General features: G+C 36.1%; 1 protein-coding gene across 4 annotated transcripts in view; it reads left to right on the top strand.

The window, feature by feature from the left end:
- Positions 1-704: 704 nt before the first annotated feature.
- LOC106881080 (condensin-2 complex subunit H2) overlaps positions 705-26,950 on the top strand; it is a 37,391-nt gene continuing 11,145 nt past the window's right edge. For 2 of the 4 annotated variants that reach the window (XM_089353860.1, XM_014931299.3), the window contains exons 1-11: positions 705-781; positions 4,672-4,787; positions 10,502-10,600; positions 12,053-12,108; positions 15,280-15,358; positions 20,306-20,365; positions 20,784-20,863; positions 23,255-23,394; positions 24,283-24,410; positions 24,525-24,620; positions 25,834-25,903. In XM_089353860.1, the coding sequence (XP_089209986.1) occupies positions 4,677-4,787; positions 10,502-10,600; positions 12,053-12,108; positions 15,280-15,358; positions 20,306-20,365; positions 20,784-20,863; positions 23,255-23,394; positions 24,283-24,410; positions 24,525-24,620; positions 25,834-25,903 (919 nt within the window). In that variant the 5' untranslated portion in view covers positions 705-781; positions 4,672-4,676. Of the gene's footprint in view, positions 782-4,671; positions 4,788-10,501; positions 10,601-12,052; positions 12,109-15,279; positions 15,359-20,305; positions 20,366-20,783; positions 20,864-23,254; positions 23,395-24,282; positions 24,411-24,524; positions 24,627-25,833; positions 25,904-26,950 lie in introns of all 4 variants that reach the window. The other 2 variants (XM_014931298.3, XM_014931297.3) reach the window with 1 other exon arrangement.

Here is a 26,950-nt window from a genome sequence, read left to right as displayed (position 1 = left end):
TTTTTAGAAGTATGAGGAAACAACGTTGTGTAAGAATGCCATTAGAAAATAATATACGCAATTCTGAGAAAGGTATGGATAGAAATGGATATATCAGAGAATTACAAGGTATATTAAATGTCCCAAATTTCGGAGCACAGAATCCCTTAAAGTTTTCCAAAAGAATTCCTAAAACGCTTAAAAAGAAACCTGTTGCCAATAGTTCGTATCAAAAATGATGTCTGAGTAAAGCAAAAGTTAATATAATGGTGATTATGTGTTGTGAATAACAATCATATCTCTGCCATCATATAATTGTTTCCATTTCTACACAAACCAAATCCCTTGTCAAGCAAATTTAACTTCGATGAAAAAAAAAAAACTTCCGTTTATTCAAAAAGCAGGCCATCAGTTTCCCTAGAACTTTTATATCAAATAATACGGATATCAAACATATTTTAGTGCTTCTAAATTTGCCATACTCTTAGTCGTTGACGAATTACCTGTATAGTAAACGGAACGATGTCAACCCGTTACAGTGGTCATTCATTTGAAAGATGCTGAAATTGACAAAAACTTAGGAGGGAGTCTAGAAAAAGTCTGTTGCCGAAAGTAACGAGCGTGAGGAAAAGTATCGCGAGTATTAGTTACAACGATAACAATTGGTTAGTTTTAGCAGAGTTATGACGTCATTTCTAAATTAGACCAATCAGCATTTAGTTTACATGTAGACATTAGTATATTACAGCGCGGATTGTATGAAAAGTAAATGTCCCGAATGAGGTGACAATTATATTAAAAGGTATTTGTTTATATTTAAAACTTGAGCAAAACTACTCTTGATCTTGCTGTATTTCATTTGCCTTATTGAAAATGTAATTTTTGTTAATTTTCAGTCTTTCGTGTGACATTCATTTCATATTGTTTTTCGTAATAAATGAAAGAGAGGTTGTTTATATCACGATGTTGAGAATTAAGGAAAAACTTAATATAATTTTGCAAAGCATAACAATAATAATCGTGAAACATAATTGCTAATATTTACTGACTATGTTGTTAATACGATTCATTATTTTTTAAACTTTGATTTCCTTGTTTTCCCTATCAATTATTATTTTAAATGTTTGTAGTGTAAGACCTTGTGTTTAGCAATAAATAAAATAAAGGAAGTAACTCGAAAAAGCAACTTTCCAGTTTATATATTTCTTATATTCCCTCCGACGGACTTTCAGCTATTGCAGAAGTCCACTTTGTCTTTATTAACTTGCACGCAAACTGTTATGATCTCAGTTGGTGTATTTCAAGTTTCATTCAGTGTCATTTTCATGATCTACTTGATTGTTGAGCTAGCTAAGCTTATCTTTAGTAATATATTGTCCTTATTTATTTACCACTTGCCAACCTAGACGGTCAAGTGGATACAGCACTGGTTTATTAACTTCCAGATATCGACTTCACATCCACTGTTGGCTTTTGTGTATTTACACAGAGCATTGTCTCGTAGACATTTGTTTCACTTCAAAGCAAACACCATCCTGTCATATTCTTAATCATCACAAGTAGGAAAAGTTTTTAACTTAGAACCATTATTACATTCTCACCTCTGAATGGTGCACATTAAAAAAAATTGCTCCAGATGAAATAGAAAAGTGCCATCGTGGTATTAGTGGAAATAAACAAGGACACTATACAAATATTATTCCCATTTTATGTCTTATAAATTAAGTGTACCCTCCAAATGCAAAAATGAGGTGTTTGCAATAAGTTTGATGAAGAAGTAAGATGAAACTGGAAATGAAAGAATTGTTGGAAGATGTTTTTAACACCCTCCAGCATAGCAGCGTCTTGGAGATATATGACATGTAATATACATTGTCTTGATTGTCCACTGCATACAAACAGTTAAGGGCTCCAAAGCATTAGGGTATCGGTCATCCTCTGACTACTAAATAAAAGAATGATTTATTGACAGTGCGATGCATTATATATCAATAACTACCATAATGGTGCAGATGTAGAGGCTGCAAAAGGTTTAATACAAGATTGGTTTGCATAGCTAGTTCTAAACCAAGTCAACCAATATCTGTGTTATGTTCATTTTTCGATGCTGGCATAAGTTAGATAAGTTTGCAGTACCATAGACTACATGTTACAGTCCTATATCATGTTTTCTTCGAGGTGCAGTGCCCTCAGGTTTGCTCAGATTACTTCTTTGCATATCTCCCTTTGTCTGCTCCTATATGCATTCAGAGCATCAAGATTCAAAATTATGTCCAACAATAAAATATTACAGACGGAAATTTATTAGTGTTATAGAAGAGGTAGCAAAGACTCCTGTCATTTCTTGAAAGTTCCTTCACCCTTTGATATTTAAATTGGACATATCAGGCTCAAATGTTCTACTTGTTTTATGGTTAAATCAGCCAGATCCAGCCTCTCACACTTACCCTACAATGTCATTCTTAAAATAAACTATCACACCATCGAAATATCAAAGTTACAAGACAATAGATGATAAATTCAAAACAACGTGAATAAATAAGCATTACATTTGACAGAGTAATCTGAATGCTAAAGGACTAAGATCTGAGTTGTGGTTTATCATTTTAAAGGTTTCAAAAGAGTGAGATTGATATGTAGGCTAAGAAAAATATTAGATCTTTATCAAATAAGAATTATCACAGTAGCTGTAAATGAAAGTGCAAATATTTGCTTTGACAAAATGATATATGTACAGAGTTTTGCAAAGAGGACAGAACTTTTGAGTTCAGCAAGGTGCCAAGGATTGAGATATCTAGCACGTTACTGTATTCAAGAAGACCCATCCTCCACAACAGAGGTGTTAAGGCCACTCCCCCTGATGAAGAGGATTGACCTTTTATGTGCTAGCATGACATAAAAGCGCTTGTACTGGTGCCACATTAAAAGCACCCAGTACACTATAAAGTGGTTGGCATTAGGAATGACATCCAGCCTTAGAAACCAAGCCAAATCAGACTGAAACCTGGTGGTTCAAACCGTCAAACCATACCAAATGGAAAATGGATGTTAAAGGATGATGATTTTACAAGTAGATTGAAATTGCAGCTCTAAACTTATTTCACTTATTGTTGTCTCAGAAAGTAGCATGCAAAAGAAAAGACAGCTGGTGCTGCAGGCATATGGTGCATATGGAGGAAGAGATAAATGAAAGGAGACATACCACTACGTCTAGGTTGGCAAGTAGTTGATAAAGAAGGACATTATATTACTAAAGATAAGCTGTTACATCTTCTGAAGGACCATGTTGATTGACGGTATGCAGTACTCAAGAAGCCCCAATTTCCATGCATAAAACGTGTTTTAAGATGGAGGTAGTGATGCAAGCTTTGTGTGTGTATATCTGTAGATTGATATACATTTGCTGCCTCATTTGCATCTTTGACACTCATCTCCTTCCATCTTGCTCAGATTACTTCTTTGCATATCTCCCTTTGTCTGCTCTGATGTGCATTCAGAGCTTGCTCTGTCGAAGTATTTAAGATTCGAAATTATGTCAAACAATAAAATATTACAGATGGAAATTTATTAGTGTCATAGAAGAGGTAGCAAAGACTCCTGTCATTTCTTGAAAGTTCTTTCAACCTTTGATATTTAAATTGGACATACATTTCTAAAAAATTTATAATGAATAATTAAAAGGTAGGGGAGTGCCTGTGATCTTTTTCAGTACCTCCATTACTAGTAACAACAAGTTATCCTTCTTCATAACTTGGACAGAATTACACTGATCACTTTATAGCTGCCTTAAATATTGTATTTATTTTTACTTGTAGCTAGTTCTAAACCAAGTCAACCAATATCTGTGTTATGTTCATTTTTCGATGTTCATTATAACTGTTTTTACCCTTTTGTTACCATATTTTTTCAAAATAAACTACCTATGTTGCAATTAATTTTTTAAATAATGAAGAATTTATTAAAATAACTCTCATCATTAAGCTGGTATCTGGAACATAAATTAACATGAAATTTAGAAGGAAGGTTTTTAATTTAGATCATTTTAAAACAGGAAGTTTATATAGTAACTTGGGGTGGTCTCAGGTGGATTTCAATCAAGAGGGTTGAAACATTTTTCACAGTTAATGCCTTCAGCGTTCTTCCCTATTAGATATTATAGTTGTGCCTTGCTATTGCTATATGCTTGCAGCTACATGGTCAAAGCCATTATGACTTGTCTTTGCAAAGGATGTAGCATGGCATCATATAGTTGCTTTTAACCCTTTAGTATTCAGATTACTCTCTGAAATGTAATGCTTATTTATTCACATTCATCATCGTCATCATCCTTTAACATCCGTTTTCCATGCTGGCTTGTTTTGAAATAATCATGCATTATCTCATAACTGAGATTCCAATGATGTGATTGTTTATTTTTGGGATGACATTGTAGGGTAGGTGTTAGAGGCCAGATCTGGTCTCCATTTGAGCATAAAGTGGATTATTTGTGCTGGATATGGCTTGTTTAAATGCTAAAAGGTTAAACCACTACAATATTTATTAATCACCCTGCTTCACATTTGTATAACTACTGTAACTCTTAAATTTCTCTCTACTGCCATCTTGAAAAGTTAAATATATTATTTCTGTTTTACTCTTTTTTGAAATTTGATAATATTGTTTAAAATGTATAATCATTTTTCTTCTTTACAGTAACAATGGTGCTGGAAGATGATGGCCGCTTCAACTTTATGTTGCAACCCATCCGTGATCTGACTAAAAATTGGGATGTTGATATTGCTAGTCATCTTGAGGACTACTTAGAAGAGGTGGGCAAATATTGATTTATCAAAAGATTATATTGTATCATACTTGTTTTCTAGTTTCACATTGGTTTGTCTACATACACAGATAAGTTATCGGGGTGAAGATTATAAAATAGTCCAATGAGTAAATAAACTGGACTAGTAATTCAGTATTTATTTATTTTATATCAACTATTATGAACAATAGCATAACTGGTTTCAAGTTTCCAAGGGCAAGGGAAGTGCCTATAACTCAGGGCAGAACAAATATCATAATCCAAAGAGCAGTGTTTTAGTTTTCTCGTCACTATACATCTGTGAAAGATATGCACATGCATACCACTAACATTTTTATGTCCACTTTTCTATGCTGACATGGGCTGAATAGGTTATTACAGTCCAAGTTAGATTTTATCTGGAGTTACAACCATCCTTGATGAAGCAAGGACCATAGCTTGCTAGAACAGCATTTTTGGCATAGTTTCCACAGCAGGATATCTTCCCTATCACCAACCACTTTACAGAGTCTGCTAGGTGCATTTTATCATAGCTCCAGCATTAAAGAGTTGTCTTGTTCCTTGGCAAAACAACCTACATCATCTCTGTTCGATTTCTATTCTACATTGTCTCCATTTAATCATTCATTGGCACCCAAGAAACTCCCTTACCTTCCCTTGTAAGACTAAAGAGGGCCTCCTCTTTCTTGTGTTGTCTTAGCTTAACTATTCCTTACTTTTCTATCCTGTTGTATGGTAAAAGAACAAGAGAGAGAAGGTGATATAGGATAGAGTATTAGTGAAAGCCAGAATGATAGAAGTGAGAAGTGATGGAAGACAGAAAATTGTGATATGTAGCTAGATGTCGGTTGATGGTTAAGTCACTGAAACAACATGATTGAGATTTAAGTGTATTAAGTGTTTCCAACAAATGTGTGTGTGAGTCTGAATTTGTGAAGACAAAGTGATGGGGAAGAGCATAATGGAAGAGAGAGAGAGACAGGGAGAAGTAGTAATAGAGGTGGGTGATGGTGAGAGAGAAAGAGAGAGTGAGATGTCAAGGAGATAGAATAGAGGGAGAGAGAGAGAGAGAGAGAACATGTCAAAGGGATAGAACAAAGTGCTGAGAAAGAGTGACAAGTAGTAATAGAAGTGAAGTGGTGGTGAGAGAGAAAGAGAGATGTCAAGCAGACAGAAGAGAGAGAATATGACAAATGATTATTTGTTGGGAGAGCAAGAAAGCCCATATGTAGATATTATACATCTCAATCTCAATCACCATCATCATCATTGTTTCTGTATGGGGGGCAGGGGTCTTCTAAAGCACACCACTTGTCATAGTCTTTCATCCCCTTCATGCAATTCAGCCATTTGAAATCAGTCTTTACTACTTCTTCCCATGACCACCTCTTCTGCAAGTTCCATCCATTTTACACCATTGATAACCTCCATCTATGTCTGTCGTCATCATCATCATCATCATCCTTTAACGTCTGTTTTCCATGCTGGCCTTCACTGGACGGTTTGAGCTGGCAAGTAGGAGAGCTGCACCAGGTTCCAGTCTGATTTGGCTTGGTTTCTATGGCTGGATGTCTTTCCAACCACTTTATAGAATGTGCTGGGTGCTTTTCATGTGGCACTGGCACAAGTGCTATTATGTGGTGCCAGCACAGGTACAGTCTTCTCTTTTGCACATTATATCTGATGCTTCTTAGATCAGTTTTTTCTCAGCTTGTTTGTATTCTGTTGTTCATGAACACTAAATGTTCCACATTCAGCAGAGCATGCTTACTTCATTTTTATGTAACTTTCACAAATTTCCCACAATCAAACTCCAAGTCTTACTACCATATTGTATTGCACTTCATAATGCAAGCATCAAGTGATTTGTGTATGTGTGTACCATCATCATTATCATCGTTGTCATCATCATTGTGTTAACATCCACTTTCCAAGGCTTGCATAAGCAAACAGAAATTGTTGAGGATGAATTTCCGTGATCAAATGCCTTTCGTGTCACCAGCCCCCACCTGCTTTCAAGCATGGTAATATTTCTCATAGCCAGACGTGTTTTCACAGAAAACTTGAAGCAGACGACATTGCTTGTTTAATAGTGATCCTCACTTACACATTGTCAAGACAAGAAGACACAAATACACACACACATACGTATATATTTACATCAGAAAATGAGATGACTAAGGAGTAAACAATTATCTTATGAACTTCATTAGCTTACTGCTGTTTCTGCTATAAGATGCAGTGGACTCATAGTTAAGTGCCTGTGTAACACCTTATAGCTTCTATGCTGGCATGAGTTGGACAGTTTGACATAGCACTGACCAGCCAAAGAACTGTCCAGATTCCAATTGTCTCTTGTGACATGGTTTCTATGGCTGGAGGCCCTTCCTAATGCAACCACTTTACAGAATGTGCTGGGTGCTTTTTACATGCTACTGGCACAGATGCATTTATGCAGCACTGGCATGAGTGTATTTATGTGGCACCAGCACCTGTAAAGGACAAGCCTGTATGTATGGATGATGGCAATTTTACTTAGCTTAGCACATCTTCTCAAGTACAGCAAATTGCCACAACTACTGGTCTCTTGTCATTTCCTCAGTGAGGCCCCACATCCAAAGACCCTTTCACACCACTTTGTCTCATGTCTTCCTGCGTATACCTCTTCCACAGGTTCCCTCCATAATTAGAGCTCAGCATTTCTTTATGCAACTGTCTTCATTCATCCATATGCATTACATGACCAAATCAGCGCAGTCTTCTGTCTTGCATGCAACATCGGATGTTTTTCTCTTAAATCATTCATACTCTGTCATGCATGCACACTGACATTACCCATCCAGTGGAGCATGCTAGTCTTCACAAGTCCTCTAGTCAAAGCCCATGTTTCACTGCCATGTAGCATGGCTGTATGTACACAGGCATCATACAATCTGAGGGAGAGGCCCTTAGAAGCTCTCTGGACTTACCCAGCCCATTCTTATTCTAACAACTACACTTTTAGAACTTCCTCCTCCACTGCAAACTTGGATGCCTAGGTAACAGAAGCTGTCTACTACTTCTAATGATCTCCACAAGCATTTGAGGGAGTCTATGCATTTTCAGTGCTTATTGTATCCGCACATTTGCCACAGATAAAAACTATTTCTGTTAACCTTCCTATGATACCACTACACCTCTTATGTGTCCAAAACTTGCACTGGATACAACATATGGAGTTTCCACCAACAGCCTTCTTACATCTTAAAGTAAGGTGATCTGCCTGAAGGGTCTTATGATTTATCTGTTTTCCTACTTACTAAGACTTTGGTTTTTGCTAAATTAGCTCTAAGGCCCTTAGATTCCAGGCGTTGCTTCCACACCTGAAATTTCTTCTCTAGCCAGGTAGTGATTCAGCTGTAAGAACAAGGTCATCAGTGTAGAGGAACTCCCAGAGGCTGCTGGTCTTGAAATTCCTCTGTTAAGGTCTGGAGGACTAAGATGAAGAAGAGGGAGCTGAGAACTGATCCTTGGTGAACTCCTACCTGTGCACTGAACTCATTGCTATACTTGTTACCAACCTTTACTTTACTGGCAGCATCCATCTGCATGGCCTATACAGCTCCCACTAACCGCTCATCTATTCCTAGCTTCTGCATTGACCACCAGATTAAGAAAGCAGAGGACCTTGTTAAAGAATTCCTCCATGTTGACAAAAGCCAAGTGCAGAGGTTTATTTTTGGCTAAATACTTCTCCTGAAGTTGTCTAACCAAGAATAACACCATTTGTACTTCTACTTGGCACAAATCTAAACTGCATCTCATCTACACTTACTCTCTTCCTAATTAATTAAGCTATGGCCCTTTCTATGACTTTCATCTTCTGCTTCATCAATTAGATGCTTCTGTTATTATTTCTGTTTAAGTCATCACCTTTGCAGCAGCTGACTATAATGCTGCTACACCAGTCAGTAGGTACAACTCCCTTATGGACAACCTGCTTAACTATATGTTTGACTAGGCTATATTCCACTCCATCAGATATTTTAAGCATCTCAATGGTGATTTCTGGTGGGCTTTCCCTGTCTTCATATTCTCAATTGCTTTATCTACCAAGCCTCTGTTGATTCAGATAGCTGGTCCCTCAGTTGGATCTACATAAGGCAGATTCTCCTTCTCCCTTGCATTTCTGGATGGCTTAGTGGTTAGGGTGTTGCACTCGTGATTGCAAGATTGTGGGTTCGATTCCCAGACCGGGCTTTGCATTGTGTTCTTGAGCAAAGTACTTCATTTCATGTTGCTCTGCGATTATTTCGACATCTGACATGTGGCACCTAGTTGCACCTGTACAGGTAATGTCGATTTGATGGAAGGAGTAAGCTTATGTCTACACAAAAACATTTGATCACTATAAACAAATCGTCTGTGTGGTTGTTCCGTAAGAAATTGTTGAACCCTCATACGTCATCTAATGATGGGAGAGTCCGTTGTATATATATATACTGGGTGCAGCATATATATTTACCTATTATTCATTTTATCATAAAATAAAGTTTAAGGTTTTGATGTAAGTTTACAGGTTGATTATTGACAATATTTTATATATTCCTGTGCAGGGGGCACGTAAAAAACACCATTTTGAGCGTGGCCGTTGCCAGTACCGCCTGACTGGCCCTCGTGCCGGTGGCACGTAAAAGCACACACTCTTGGAGTGGTTGGCGTTAGGAAGGGCATCCAGCTGTAGAAACTCTGCCAGATCAGATTGGAGCCTGGTGCAGCCTTCTGGTTTGCCAGTCCTCAGTCAAATCGTCCAACCCATGCTAGCATGGAAGGGGACATTAAACGATGATGATGATGAGGATGATTTACCATTCAAAATGGCCACCATTTGCTTTTCACTGTAACCCTTAATTCTTTATACCATCCATTTTCAATGTTAGACTTTGTTCATGTTTTGTTTGAGCTGCCATACTTACTTAAGGGTAAGCAATAAAACAAAGGAACGTTAGGAAGCATTATATGACATTTGCAACTATTTTTGCAAGTAAAAATGTTTCAATTTGTATTAGGGGTAAATTTATATATTGCACCTGGTAAGTAGGTGTGTGTGTATTTATATGTATAGATAGGTAGATAGACTTCTACAGTTTCCATCTAACAAACTTGAACTATAAACAAAGACACTTGCTTAAAATGACTTGTACTCTGAGTTCATATCTTCTGCAGGGATTTTATTGTGTATCTGCACAGGAGAAATGCATATTAATATCCTTCAGAAAGGTATGGAGGGCACAAAATTTCCAAATAATTGTTGCTTATTTACAAATAAACTTGGGAAATAAAACGCATGGGAGATAATTTCTATCATGGTTAAATTTCATAACTTCAATATAATTCTGATTTATTTGTTTTTAAAGATTTCATTCACATCAATTTCTTTATAGTTTACACCAGTCATTCCTCTATTTTATTATAAGAGTAACAATTTGTAGAACACTGGGCTGAAATGCTGTGTTCAATCTTGTTCTTTTTAAATTTTAGTTTAAATGCTCCCCAAGTTATTTGTTTTTATCCCTCATGAATTGATTAAATAATGTACTGAGCCTATACATTAGTTTATACTTATCACTTGTAAATTTATGGCTAAATACCAATATGATGTATCATTATTAATTTTTAAATGTTTTTTATTTGTTTGTTTTTCAAAGAAAATATAACAGTTTGTATTTCATTCTTTTTCAGTTGGAAAATGTAGCTATAACCTTTGACGGTGGGCGAACGATGAACTTTGCCGAAGCTGCACTTCTCATACAAGGTTCAACGTGTGTCTATAGTAGAAAGGTGAGGGAAGATTTATGGTTGTTTCACTATAAAATCTGTAGTTAGAGTAAAAGCGAAAGCAATAAAATATGTAATGAAACTGTTTTTATGATACACTCACCATCATCATCCTTTGACATCCATCTTCCATGCATGCATGGGTAGGAGCCGGCCAAGTAGAAAAATATCTACCCTAGGCTATTGTCTGTTTTGGCAAGGATTTTACAGTTGGCTGCCCTTCCTAACACCAACCACTCTGCAGAATACTTTTCACATGGCACTAGCACAGGCAAGGTTAGTTTTGGCATGATTTTTACAGCTGGATGCCCTTCCAAACGCCAACCATGTTACAGTGTCGACTGGATGCTTTTAACGTGGCACCAACACTGTCAGAGTAACCAAGTAGCTCATAAGACAAGGAATTATGAGGTGGGCAGGGTATTTGAGGAGGGGAACTTCAGAGGATGAAAGGTTAAAGTGTGACAGAGAGACAGGAGTAGGTGTCTTGCCACAACTGAGAGGGCATTAGAGGAGGTGATCCAGTATCAGATGATGAAAGGTTAGTGTAACAGAGAAATAGAGTGGCAGAAATGGGTGTCTTGCTATAGAGGAGGTACATGGTTACCCAGTGAGAGAGAGAAAATAGATAGAGAATGAGAGAGAGGTACAAGAAAGTGGCCAGAAATAAGTATGCTGATGTTAAAGAGATAGTTGGTTACCTAGTCAGAGAAAAAAAACAAGAGAAAGTGAGAGAGAGAGAGAGAGTAGGAAACAGCAAAAGAGAGATGATGTAGTGCTAGGGTATACTCACGAGTAACAAAGATCTAAGCATTGAAATAAGATAGAAAAATAGTGTGTGGGTGTTGGGTGTGAGGGGGAGCAGTGATACAGTGAGCAGGGCAGTGAAGGTAAGAAAAAGGATTGGCAAACAATCATAATTTATGAAGAGGAAATGTGAGGAAGAGAAATTTTGCAGATAGAAGAGGAGTTATAGTTTAGTTTCTTCAGGTAGAGCAGGTGAAGTGTTGTTACATGTGGGTGGGACACAATTCTTCTAGCATTTAATGTCTTTTCCATACTAGCATGGGTAAGATGGTTTGTCAGGCTCCAATCTGTTTTGGCTTGGTATCTATGGCAGAATGCCCTTCCTAATGCCAATCACTCCACAGAGTGCACTGGGTGCCTTTTACATGTCACTGGCATGGGTACCTTTTATGCGTCACTGGCACAGATACCATTTACGAGTCACCATTACTTGTCATGACTACGATTTCACCTAGCTTGACATTGGCCATAATTATGATTTCACTTAGCTTGACACACTGTCTATGGCTATGATATATTTTATGTAGCCAAAGTCCAGCAGATTAATGTGAGCAATTCTAACTTAAATATAATTAATTTAAAGTAATACCTTGGTTTAAGATTCCTTTCATGTTTTATTAACATATTTTGTTATTTTTCCTGTCTCAGGTTGAATATTTATATGCATTAGTTTATGAAGTCTTGGATCTTTTGGTTAACAAAAGGTAAGTAATACTTAACTTGCAAAATCTGTTTTAAAATTTAACTTTTCTGTTTCTTGTCTTTTAAGTTATTTACTTATTTTCAACATCGTTGTCGTTATCATTCTTTTAATGCCATCTTTTCCATGCTTGCATGGGTCATACAATTCATTGAGGCAGATCTGTGGTAATTCCTTCTGGGTTCAAATGCTGCCAGGGTTGACTTTGCCTGTCATCCTTTCAGAGTCAATAAAATAAGTACCAGTTGAGAACTGGGGTTGATGTTATCGACTTAGCCTCTGCTCTGAAATTGCTGGCTTTGTAACAAAATTTGAAACCAACATTTCCACTTGGTCAGACATACTCTTCATGGAAAATTGGAAACGAAGGACACTGCTTGTATGACTGATATTCATTTATAATTGTTACACAGTGTCAAAACAGGGAGATACTAACACACACATACATGCACACACACATTTATATACATATATATAATAATAATAATAAGTAACTACAAAAGAATGACACCTCGATATTAAAATAGAGGATTATTTATATATGTTATAATTTAGAACAAACAGTAAAAGGTTGTCATTTTAGTACTCGGAGTTTCGAATATCAGAGCAAAGAACTACGATACATTCTCATGAGCTACTAATGGCAACAGATGCTATGAAAAACTGTTGAATAAAAGGGAAGTTACTCTAATAGGTAGAAAAAGAAAAAGGTTAAAAAATACATGCAACCATAGTCTCACAATACATAGACATAAACCTCCTGCGTTCACATCTACATACGTACAAACGTATTCATACATACACGTATCCATACACACACACATGTATATGTGTACGCAACCTCAACCTCATATACACATAGGTGCTTACATGCATACACGTAATACAATACATATATATTTAGACATTTGTATGTATATATATATATATATATATATATATATATATATATATATATATATATATACAGACATACATTCACACTCCTGCATATATACAAGCATATGCATATCCGTATAAATAAAGGGGGCTTGTGCATGAAAGTCGCACATATGCACCGGGTAGTCTTACATTCATATACATACATATTACACATTCACACATATACATATAATATATACACATACATATACACACACATGTACACACTCACACAGTTAAAAAGGAAAAAATGAAAAAATATGTATTAAAAATTATTGGAAGTTAATCATGGGAAAGCTTGTGCAGGAACATAGTAGAAATGTGGATTCTGACTGTGATCTTGGGGTGGGGGGGCAAAACTGTAACAGGTATTTTGTGAAATGTAGACATGATCCAAAAAGTTCAGCTCTTGAATTTAAACATGTAGTGGGGTCAAAAGACCTTTTCCGGATGAGCCATCTTTCCATATTACAAAGACCACACTTACCACTATCTTAGGTATGTTTACACTTGGCTAAGATCTTCCAGTAAATTTTGTAGTTGACACCTTGTTCTTTTAATAACCACACATAACTGGATAATTTGGTAGTTTTTCGTTTATTCCAGTGCCTGGAGCTTAAGGTGTAATTGTTGAATCTTGCTTTGAAATTTCCCTCCATGAGACTCACATATCTCTTGGATGAAACTGTATTATTAGTGTTCGTAGAATTTACAGTGGCTTCATAAATAATGGCTTTGGTCATACAGGCTCCATTTAGTGGGCACAAGTCTTTCTCCATGCAGGAACAGTTTTTCGATGGTTTTTCATAGTGTCTGTTGCCATAAATAGCCGATGCGCTATTCACTCTCTTCTCCAACATTTGAAACTCCAAGTACTTTTACTGTTTGTTCTAAATTATAACATATATACAGGGGTTGGGCAAAATAATGGAGACACCTTAAAATTTCTAACAATTTTATTTTGATATGGGGAAGGACTGCCTTTGGCAGTAATTACAGCTTAAATTCTATGAGGTATGGACTCACACAAAGTTTGAATTGTTTCCAGAGGAATTTTTCTCCATTCTTCAGCTAAAACAGTCTCCAGTTCTTGTGATGATGGTGGAGGATATCAACTCCTTACTTGTTTTTCTAAAATGCACCATAAATGTTCAATAATATTAAGATCTGGGGACTGTGTTGGCCAGATAAGATGTTCAAGTTCGCTAGAATATTCTTCGTGCCATTCAGTAACAACTTTAGCTGTGTAAATTGGTGCATTATCATCCTGAAAGATTGTGTTTCCCTCCAGAAACAGCTCCGCAAACATAGGATGAATTTGATCAGCTGGTGGTCAGAAATAAGGTAAGGGATGACTCATCCGAGAAAATAGCATTCTTCCACTGTTCTGGGGACCAATTCTGTAGATTTTTCCTCCACTTTAAATGCTTTGCAACATTTGTTTTTGAAAGTAGTAGTTTTCTGATTGCAACCCTCCTGTGAAATCTGGCTTTCTGCAGCTCCCGGCAAACAGTTTTTGTGGAAACTGGGTTCACGAGTTTCCACAAACTCATTACTGTGTTAAGCTCTGCAGTAATTTTGGGAGCTGTACTTCTGTGATCCTTTCTAACAATTTGCGTAAGAGTCCGACGCTCCCTATCTGAAAGTTTTGGTTTTCTTGAGACAGTACTTCTTGATACACCAAACATTTCGGCAGTTTTTGTTACGCTAGCGCCTGCCATACGAGCACCAACAATTTGACCTCTTTGAAAGTCCGATAGATAATATTTAGAATATATTAGTTTCAGATCCAGCAACTTTGAGTGGGGCAGTTAGTCAATTACATCAACCCCAGTACTCAACAGGCACTTATTTTATCTACTCCGAAAGGATGAAAGGTAAAGTAGACCTTGGCAAAATTTGAACTCAGAACATAAAGATGGATGAAATACCTTTAAGCATTTTGCCCAGCATGCTCATCACCTTATATTTATTGGATTGGTGCATAATTAATGACCTTTTTTTTTTTGTTGTAAATTAAATTAATTATGCATCAACCCAATACAATATAATAAAATTTCTGATTTTCGAAATATGAATTGTTACCTTTCTGTTGATGCTATCCTTATTCTGATGCTCATTTCCTCTATTTTCCTAAGTAACTGTATTTAATGTCTTCTCCATTGCTATTCAACAGAAGAAAGGATTAGCATATGGGCTGCAGCTTACTCATCAGCTTATGTTTTTATTGCTTTCTTCTTCTTCTCAATTCTAGACGGAATAAACAGAGCAATAACAAAGATAACAATGCAGCCGATGATCCTGATGTCACATTTGGTGGAGATGACGAAGAGGTATGTCATAGTTCATCTCACTTGATTCTACTCTTTCCCCTTCTATCATTTGCGATAACCTCAAGAAGGCCTATATTGGTTGTGAGCTAATCATAAAGAGCAACAGCAAACATTCTAGGTCTGGGTCCTATAGGCTAGTAAGGTAAGTCACAAGGAATTGCATGAGTTTAAGCACATTATTGTTATCATCATCATCATACACCATTTTGAGCGTGGCCGTTGCCAGTACCTCCTGACTGGCCTTCGTGCCGGTGGCACGTAAAAACACCCATTACACTCTCGGAGTGGTTGGCGTTAGGAAGGGCATCCAGCTGTAGAAACCCTGCCAGATCAGATTGGAGCCTGGTGCAGCTATCTGGTTCGCCAGTCCTCAGTCAAATTGTCCAATCCATGCTAACATGGAAAGTGGACGTTAAACAATGATGATGATCATCATCATCATCAGTAATAATAATAATATTTTGTCTTGTGCCATCCTTAATGTTTTTCTTAATGTAAACCCTTTGTGGTTAATTAAGAAATCATCATCATCATTGAGTAGGAGAGCAGCACTTGCCATCAAAGTGATGCTGGGGTGCAAATATACGAAGCCCAATACATCCATATGTCTACTTGTCTGATAAGGATACACCAGGCACATGCATCACAACCACATGTGCACGGCATGTGACATGGCAATTTCATATCATATCAAATAACATATGATCTTGTAGGTGGGGTCCAGTTAGAATTTTCTTCAAGTCAAGCAGCCCATTCCGTTCAAAAGGTCCCTGAATAAAGGTTGTTTAAGGATGATGAATGCAACACTCATGTTTCAGGAGAGAATTTTTCAAATCTTAAAGAATCGCTCTCAAACCATGGCTGTGATGCCCCCACCACTAGTCCTGCACTGAGGGACATGTTCAACTGGTTAAGGGCAAACATATTCTTATCCCATGTTGTAAACATTGGTCCATCGCCTATAAAGGTCCTCTTGCAGTTACAGCAAACATTGTTACACAATATTTTGTGAAAATACCCAAGTAAAATATTCTATCACATTCAAAATATTCATACTGCCTACTAGTTCAGAGGAACAGAGACCATTGTTGTTGCAGTAGAAGAAACAAGGAGTAGATTCCACACATAGGTGGGCTGATGAATGTAATGCATTTGTCATTGTTATACTACACTCTCGGAGTGGTTGGTGTTAGGAAGGGCATCCAGCTGTAGAAACTCTGCCAGATCAGATTGGAGCCTGGTGCAGCCTTCTGGTTTGCCAGTCCTCAGTCAAATCGTCCAACTCATGCTAGCATGGAAAGCAGACGTTAAACGATGATGATGATGATAACAATATACCTTTTACTTGTTTCACTCATTTGACTGCTGTCATGCTGGGGCACTGCCTTGAGGGGTTTTAGTTGAACAAATTGATCCCAGGACTTTTTTGTTCTTTTAAAGCCTGGTACTTATTCCATCAGTCTCTTTTGTCAAACTGCTAAGTTATGAGGACGTAGACACACCAACACTGGTTCTTAAGCATGGGTGGGGGACAAACACATGCAAAGACATACACACATAGTTATGTACAGGTGTGGCTGTGTGGTAAGACATTTGCTTCCCAACCACATGGTTTCAGGTTCAATCTCACTGCATGGCATCTCAGGCAAATGTCTTCTACTAGCCTTGGGCTGACCAAAGCCTTGTGAGTAGATTTGGTAGATGGAAACTGAAAGAAGCCCGTCGTGTATGTATATATATATATATATATATATATGTACATATTTGTGCGTGTCTGTGTTTGTCTCCACCACCATTGCTTGAAAATTAATGTTGGTGTGTTTACATTCCCGTAACTTAGCCATTTGGCAAAAGAGACAAAGAATAAGTCCTGGGGTCAATTTCTTCAACTAAAACCCTTTAAGGCAGTGCTCCAGCATGGCTGCTGTCAAATGACTGAAACAAGTAAAAGAATATATTCCATCCATGATGTGATAAGTTTGTCTCAGCATATGAATATATTAACAGGTGTTGGTTACCCTGTCTCTTCATTTTGTATCTTCTCTATACAAGTGTGTTTCATGTTTATCAATGAAGGTTACAGTGATTCCATGTGATTTTCTTTGCAATTCAATTTTTGTGTGCTACATACTTTTTGGCATTGTCTTGACTTCTAGCCTTTACGTTAAAGGTTGCAGTTAAATAAGTTACGGGGTGTATGTTTTAAGATCTGATTGTACGTTCTCACATCTATGTATGCATATGTTCTCTCTCTTTCTCCTCCTCTCTTCCTTATGTTTCTGTCTTACTCCTACACTCCTGTCTTCTGTGTGTGTTTGTCAATGAATGAATTTGCTTACACAGAATGAAATAAATGAAATTTCAAGTAATATCTAGGTGGTAGTTGGCTTCTAACCTTCTAGGAAGATTACTGAAAGATAAGTTATTATAAATGTGTGTTCAGGTCTCTCTCTCTCTCTCTCCTTGTCACTTTTCATCATCATCATCAGTAGCAGCAACATTTAACATCCGTTTTCCATGCTAGCATGGGTTGGATGGCTTGACAGGAACTGGCATGGCCAGGGGTCGCACCGGGTTTGATAGTCTGTTTTAGCTTGGTTTCTATGGTTGGATGCCCTTCCTTATGCCAATCACTCCACAGAGCCTACTGGGCATTTTTTACATGGTACCAGCACCTACACCAATGAATTTTATGTGGCACCTTGGTTTTAGGATCTCAGTTCTGTTGTGGTGGGTAGGAAGTATCTTCTACTATAACCTTGGGCCGATCAAAGCCTTGTGAGTGGATCTGGTGAATGGAAGCTGAAAGAAACCCATTGTATATATATATATATATATATATATATATATATATATATATATATATATATATATATGTATGTATATATATATATATATATATATATATATATATATATATATATATATATATATGTATGTATTTGTGACCCCACCATCTCTTGGCAACTTATGTTGGTGTGTTTATGTCCCTGTAACTTAGCGACTCGGCAAAAGAGACCAGTAGAATAAGTACTAGGCTTACAAAGAATAAGTCCTGGGGTCAATTTGTTTGACTAAAGGCGGTGCTCCAAGATGGCCACAGTTAAATGACTGAAACAAGTAAAAGAAAAAATGCAGAAAGAAATACACAGATGTTTTAAACATCTGGACAGCTATCTCTGACTAGTATGCCAGGCAAAGTGCTTTGCTTCATGTCGTCTGTCTTTATGTTCTGAGTTCAAATTCTGTCAAGGTCAACTTTACCTTTCATCCTCTCACAGTTGATAAAATAAGTACCAGTTAAACACTGGGGTCAATGTAATCAACTTACACCTCCCTTAAAATTGCTGGCCTTGTGCGGAAATTTGAAACCAATATTATAAGCAAGTACCATACTATAGGTGCAATTATGTTGGCATGGTTAGTATGTAACTTAGATTCAGTTTCCTTCCCATACATTATTAAGGCACATGGAAAAGGATGAACATCTCAGCTCATTTCCTCTTTATTCTTAAGACTAATAAAATTAGTAACACTTAGATGAGAAAGAACATTTTCAAGGTAGTGGGTATTATACATGTATACAGTGAAGCTAATTGCATAAAAGAAACCTTGCTTTCTACTGCATAAAGACTCAAAATGAAAGGCAATTATCAAACAAAAGGTGATAAGGTTACATGTACTTCCTTTTGCTTGTGTGAAAGTCAATATTTCCATATAGTTCTTCAATTACAGGTTTCTCATAACTAAACACAATATTGAATTTTAGTACATCTTTGTTTTCATTGTACTACAATTCAATATTGTGATCTTTTCACATGAATTATCTGTCTAATATATCAGTGAGAGAGAAGCATTATCAACAATGTCTTTTTTAGATATTTATTCTAGATTTGTTTTGTAGTTTTTCTTTTGCTAATTAAAGATTAAAAGAAATTACATCATGTGCTGTAGAGATGAGTTTTATCTTATTAATCATGTCTGATAAGTATGTGTGTGTGTGTACAGTAATGGTGTGCACGATGGTGTCGCATAAAAAGTACACTCTGTAAAATGATTGGCATTGGGAAGGGCATCCAGCTATAGAAACCGAGCCAAAACAGTCTATGGAACCTTGTGTGGCCCCTGGCTTTGCCCGTTTCTGTCGGGCCATCCAACCCATGCTAGCATGGAAAACAGACGTTAAATGTTGATGATGATGATTGATGATATACATGTTACCTTACTTGGAAACAGTAAAAAATTGGTGACTGGAAGGGCTGTAGAAAATCTACTCACCAAATTCTCTCAGACCCTTGCGAGCAAGGAAAAGTGAATGTTAAAACAACAATGCATAAGACAAATGAAATGGTGCTAAGCATTTTGCCTGCTATGCTAACGATTCTGCCAGCTCACTACCTTATAGTAGATTGAAATATTGGTTTCAAATTTTGGCATACTGCCAGCAGTTACAGGGGAGTGAGAAAGTTGATTACATTGACTCTAATGCTCAACTGTTACTTATTTTATTGATCCCGAAAAGATGAAAGGCAAAATCGACCTTGGTGGAATTTCAACTCAATGAAATGCTAAGCATTTTACCCAGCATGTTACCGATTCTGCCATCTTGCCACCCTAACAACCATTAATATTGTTATTGACATTGAGGAGTTGGTCTGGCAAAATTATTGATTCTTCCATGTTCTGAAATCAAGTCCTGCTATAGTTAGCATTACTTTTCAACTCCTGTAGGCTCGATACCATATTTCTCCGGCATACAAGTCAAATTTTTCAGACCAAAATTTACAGCCCCAAAAAAGGTAGGATGCCAACTTATATGCCAGAAAATATGATGAGTCTTTTATTGGAATCATTTCAGTCAATGATACTCCACCCACAAGAAATTTGTAGCCTTGTGCCATTGTAAGAACTACTGCTACATTGTATTTTGAAATTCTTCTTCTTCAGCTGTTGCCTCTTGATGACATCGAAACTAGTAATGTGACGATGAAAGAAAAGAACGATAAGGTTTGTTACCAGAGTGTATAATATTTTTTTTTTATTTTCTTTTCCTTGAGAAATTTTTATTGTCATATAGAAATAAATTTTAGGTCAAATCAACTGTCTGAAAGAAAATATAATTGATAACTAAAATATGTATTTGATCTAACACTTACTAATGTAATTAGAAGATTGTTAATCCTGTTACCGGAATGGCATCTTATGATATTTTTTTTGTTTTTGTTGGAGCAGCTTTTATCTTTATTATGAATTGTGGGTGGGATGGGAACTCTGGATGGTATAAGAAACGGAGAACTGTTTTGTTTTATTTTAAATCAGAGGGTGTATATCAATACTGTCTAAAGTTTGTATTACTTCTTTTGTAACAATAGTTTTAAGTGATTGTATATGGCCTAATACTGATAATTTAGCCTTCTTTTACCAGGAGATTGGAACTATTCCTAGACGGCCTATGTCTATGGTGCCATTAGGAGAAGAAGAAAAGGGAAATGATCCATTACTTAGGTTAGTCTTTGTTATTATTATTATTACCATTATTATTGTTAAAGCAGTGAGCTGACAGAATTGTTAACATGCTGGGTAAAATGCTTAGTGGTATATTGTCCACCTTTACATTCTGAGTTCAAATTCTGCCGAGGTTGACTTTGCCATTCATCCTTTCAGGGTTGATGAATTAAGTACCAGTGAAATACTGGAGTCGATGTAATTGATTAGTCCCCTCCCACTAAATTTCAGCCCTTGTACCTTTAGTAGAAAGGATTATTATTATTATTGTTAATTGGTTTAAGGCAGTGAGCTGGCAGAACCATTAGCACACCAAACAAAATGCTTGGCAGCATTTCATGTCTTTACATTCTGAGTTCAAATTCTGCTGAGATTGACTTTACCTTTCACCCTTTTGGGCTCAAGGAACTAAGTACCAGTTGAGTACTGGGGTTGATATAATTGACTTAACCCCTCCCCTAAAGTTGCTGGCCTTGTGCCAATATTTGAAACCATTATTATCAATTGGCTTGATCTGGAAGAAAGGTTCTATGCACATGGCTTTTGCAGACATAACAAGACTTATGAGATCAGCGTGTTGCTAATGAACAAATGCAAGTTGGTAGCTGCTAGGAAAACATGGATAGGGAAGGAATTTCAGAGAGATAATATTCTTGAGATGTAGGAATTGGTGGAAGGATTAGTCCCGGATCTAGAGATGGTATGCTACATCATCATCATAACTCCATCGCAAATAATTTCCTGTCTAACCCATACTGCCATGGAAAAACTGATGTTAAATAAAATAATGTATATGTAGAGATATATTCTATAAACTGTACCTCCATACTTAATACAAATGTTCTGGCGCCACATAAGAAGTACTCAATATACTCTGCAAAGTGGCACAGGAAGGAAGTGATTGGTAGAGACAGTAGATGGGAGAAGATGTGTGAGTATAAATAACATTGTGTAACACAATTTTTGTCCTTGGGTACAATTGTTACAGTGCCTTGCGAAAGTCTACACCCCCTTTGAAAATTTATATATTTTGTATAATTTAACAGGGAACAACACATTTTTTTCAATTCCAATGATTGTTAAATAATAAGCAGAGCCATCACACTTTCCTTTGATATAAAAATTACATTTTAAAAATTTCACACTGATTCTTAAAATCATATAACTTAGAAAAATGTCTTTGCAAAAGTGGCTAATATTTCCTTCAAACTTTACTTTTCCTAGATGTCTTGCAAACAACTTGCACATGCAAGTGCTACCAGTTGAGAACTCTGCATACCGGAAGCCAGCAAATGTATGGGCTTTATTGAAACCCTCAAAAATCCTTCTCAACATATGGTTATGATGCTCCCCAACTACTCTTGCTCATGATCAGAGATGCACATATTGTCAGCCACTAAGGGACATGTTCAAGTGGTTAAAGTCAAACAACTGACAAGCAAATCTGTGGTATTTAAGACAAATATTTGCTATAACGATATTTCTGCTTCAGCAGCTCAGCACTGAATCTGTTTGAAATGTAATGGAAAATAGGTCAGTTTCAAAACATTGATGTCCAGATGACAAAAGCAAAGTTTGAAGGAATAGTAGTCATTTCTTTTGGTTTCTTCTAGATAGAAGCAAATAGGAAATTATACTTACTGATCAAAGACAAAATTAAAAGTTTTGTTACACAGTGTAATTCATTGAATATGGTGCGTGTGTACACAAGTGTCTATTTTTATTTGTGCAGTCAGGTTTGCGTCTTACTGTAGTTTGTTGGTGTTGAATTTGAGACATAGAATTAGTGAGGCATGTATATAGTGTAGAATTAGAAAATACCACAATATTTGAACATGCAAATTAATGTCTTGTTATTAATTATAACAAAATGTATTCACCTCACTCCGTAGAACTCTTTATTGATTTTGTTGTGTCTACGGAGAGTCATTATGCCAATATTATTAACACAGGCACTATTTCAGTCCCACTCTTTTATTATTAGTTTCTTATTAGTCAGTTGGTTAAATATACAACTAATTGATTGTTTGTTTAACTTGGTAAGTCATTTATTTTGTTTTGTTTATCAAAGTTCTTTCATTGCTACTTGTAACTTTATCAGTGACTTTTGACTTAGTCCAAAGGTTGCAAGAACTTTGACAAACAAAAACAAAACAAATGACTTACTGTTTGACCAAATTAAACAAACAATCATTTAGTTAGTTGGATATTTAACCAGTTGACTAATAATAAAGGAGTGGAATTGAACCAATGTGTGTGTTCATAATATTGACATAATGACTCTCTGTAGACTAAACAAAATTTGTTTCAACACATGAATTCACATAAAGAATCTTGCAATGCGGATAGAAAAATGAAGTAGAATAAGCTCTTTATTGATTGATATTCCAGTAAGACTGGTGAACTTCTTGGAAACCGTAACGACTTCCGACTGAACACAAGTCAAGTCAATTATGACAGTTGTCTTTTACTGGAGGCTTCTGCACATTTCCTTTCTGGCTTACCAAATTCTACCAACAAAGAAACTACTGGTGAGTATGACTTATATTTTGGTTACTGCTCAATATTAATCTGTATAAGATCATACAACATATTTGGTGCAAACAGTGACTGCAGTGTTTGTGTAATGTCAAACTTCCACTTATTTCTGTTTTTCACATGACAAGTGTGTAGTTTTCTGCCTGCTATTAAGTTAGAACTTCATTACAAACTACGTTTGTCTGCTTTAAACTCTTTCTAAATTTCACAGCCCTTGAATTGACTCTAAATTATCAGCATACATCCAGACGCTTGTTCATCTTGTGTATTATCATCATTGCTTTAACATCCACTTTATCATGGTTGCATAGGTCGGACAGATTTTATAGATTTTCTGTGGCTGGTGGTTGTTCTTGTTGTCAAACCATACCTGTTTCCAAGCAAAGTAATATTTCCCCATAGCCAGACATGTTTTCACAGAATATTGGAAGTTTCAGGTGTGGAAGCAAGGATTAAAATTGGAGGGCCTTAGAGTCAACCTAGCTAATACCAAAGTCTTAATAAGTAGGAATGCAGACAAACCACAAACCCCTTCAGGTAGATGGCCCTGCCCGATCTATATAAAAGGCGTAGGTAGTATTTCAAGATATTTTTATGTAATTTTGGTAAATATATTTGTTAAAATGAGATGCCAGTGTAATTTAGACAACACTTTATTCAACTAGAATAAGCTCTTTATTGATTGATATTCCAGTAAGACTGGTGTACTTCTTGGAAACCATAATGACTTCCGACTGAACACAAGTCACGTCGATTATGATAATTGTCTTTTACTGGAGGTTTCTGCACATCTCCTTTCTGGCTTACCAAATTCTGGCTGGCTAGCTGTACAATATATTTATTTATTTATAAAACAATTTTCTCTCTATGTTTTTCATTAGCATCTTCCCACGTACCAACAACGGTCATTAGAGAAAATACTGAATCAGATAACATCATTGAAAATTATGATAATCCTGAAATTGATGACTCCATGGATGATATTCCTCCACCTGAAGTCTCAACAAAGGTATTGTAATGAGACTATTTTAATTTTTACTGTAATTAACCAAGTATTGATTATTTCCAGAAAAGTGATGATGTTTTACTTAATTGTTTCTAAAATACCATTATTTTGGCATAGGCTGTTGAAGAAGAAGATACTGCAAAACGGAGCTCAGAACGGTTACAAGAAAGAGCAAACAAAATAAAAGAGAGGATGGCCAAAGATAAAGAAAAAGTATGTGTATGTAGCATGACATGAGTTTTATATGTATTTCTATCTGTGTGTCTGTCATTATGTAATACAGGAAGAGGTTATGCTGTTTGCATTTATCAATTCTTCACTAGATAAGTTATCTTAAATAAATTTGTTCAGTCAGTTTGGTGTATGTTAACTCCCAAAGTGAAAGCTTTTTATTTATTCTCTTAGAAACTAAAATGCCATGCATACATACTTGCATATGCATGCATGTATTCACAGCTTTTATAATAAAGTATATATATATATATAAATGTGCATGTATATGTGTGTGTGTGTGTACCCTTGCCTAGACAATACATGATCATAAATGAGATTCATTATCATCATTGTCATTGTCCTTCTCCGCCAACAGGGAGAGAGTTGGAGACAAGAAGAATATCTAGCCATAGAAAATTTGCTCCAACAAATTCTCTCTGGACCTTATGATCGTAGAAAAGTGGATGCTAATTGATGATGATGATATATATATATATATATATATATATATATATATATATATATATATATATATATATGTATACATGTATTTCTTCTCAACTACTATAGCCCCAGGCTGACCAAAACTTTGTGAGTGGATTTGGTTAACGGAAACTGAGAGAAGCTTGTTGTATGTCTTAATGTCTGTGTTTGCATTTGTGAGTTTGTATTTCTCTTGCATTTTCTGGTTTGTAAACAATGAGTTCCTGATGATGTCATTTGCTTGCAGCCTAATGCATAAGCATGTTTGGGCTATTTGTGATGTCTTGACATGTTATATGCTCTTTGTAAGCAAAAGGGCCAAAATAAATCCTGGCTGACTGACTGACTGGCTCTCTCTCTCTCTCTCTCTATCTCTATCTCTCTCTCTCTCTCTCTCTCTCTCTCTCTCTCTCTTTCTCTCTCTCTCTCTCTCTCTCTCTCTCTTTCTCTCTCTCTCTTTCTCTCTCTCTCTCTCTCTCTCTCTCTCTTTCTCTCTCTCTCTCTCTCTCTCTCTCTCCCCTTATATATGCATACACATAAAGGCTTTCACATAATTTTTTGTTGTACTAAGTTATTTGTCAGCTCCTCCAAATCAGAAAGCATTCAGTTTTAAAGTTAATTTACCCTTTTACTTTGTCAATTAAAAAAAGAAGTAAAAAATGGACTGGAGAGGATATGATATCAGTCATAAATTGGTTTGTCATTATAATGTGAAACTTTACTTTGCTAGAGTGTTGATCCATGGTTATGTCAAGATCCTTATGAACAGAAAAGTAAAACCGAAAAACCTTTCAAGAAAGGTGAGTATTTTATTAATCTTCAAATATTTGACTGCTCAGATTTCTATTCTGGGATAACTATCACCACTGTTACTGTCAGTTTGGTTATTGTTGCTCATCATCACCATTGTTTCCCACCTCTTCTATCATTCCATGTTCCTTAATATGTTGTGTTCTATAAGTGTCACAAGAAGAGTAATGTTCTCTTGTTACTATAACTAAAACAATACTGGAAATTGTATTTTGTGTTTGGAACATTTTACAGGTGAGTTAATAAATAGTTAATGAAGAATAAGATATATATATGTGTGTGTGTGCATATATATATATATATATATATATATATATATATATATACTTTATTTAAAAGCAGCAGAAATATAACAAATAAACCATTAGTCTGAGTTTCACGTTCCCGTTCATCGGACAGTTTTGTGCTTACTCCGGTATATATATATATATATATATATAATTATAAATTTCCATGGCACTAAGTATGAATATCGGAAATATAGAGGAAGTTAATTATTTGAACATATTTTTTATTGATTTGTTTGTTAGTCAAACAACCAGCAGATTAGTCAACCATACATGTAAAATCACAGATCATTGTATGGTTGAAAGGAGTTATTAAAACTGAAAAGAAAACAATATTTCAATGTAGTCTTAAATTATTGACCCTTTTTTTTTTTTTGTTTAGTTTCATGAGGAGAAATGGTATTCATCTCGGCCTTTTTCACACTGTTATCATCAATGTGGTTAATGTTTAGCTTGCACTTCTGTTTGTTGTTGCTTACAGAAAAAACAACCAGTAAAAATGAAGAGATGGTGATGTCAGTATTGGTTTTAGATTTTGCGAGAGCGGGTAGTACTTATTTTATCAACCCTGCTAAAAGGATGAAAAACAGAAGTCGACCTCAGCAGAATTTGAACTCAGAACATAAAGATGAACAGAATGCCACTTAGCTAACAATTCTGCCAGCTCACCACCTTGAATGGTTTTATCAATATTTTGATTCTTGATTGAACAAAAAGCTAATTGTCTAAAGGTGGGAGAATAGTTACTGT

This window comes from Octopus bimaculoides, chromosome 6, assembly GCF_046866305.1.
Source record: "Octopus bimaculoides isolate indiv1 chromosome 6, ASM4686630v1, whole genome shotgun sequence".
Taxonomy (NCBI): domain Eukaryota; kingdom Metazoa; phylum Mollusca; class Cephalopoda; order Octopoda; family Octopodidae; genus Octopus; species Octopus bimaculoides.
This window is presented reverse-complemented; position numbering and strand designations above follow the sequence as displayed.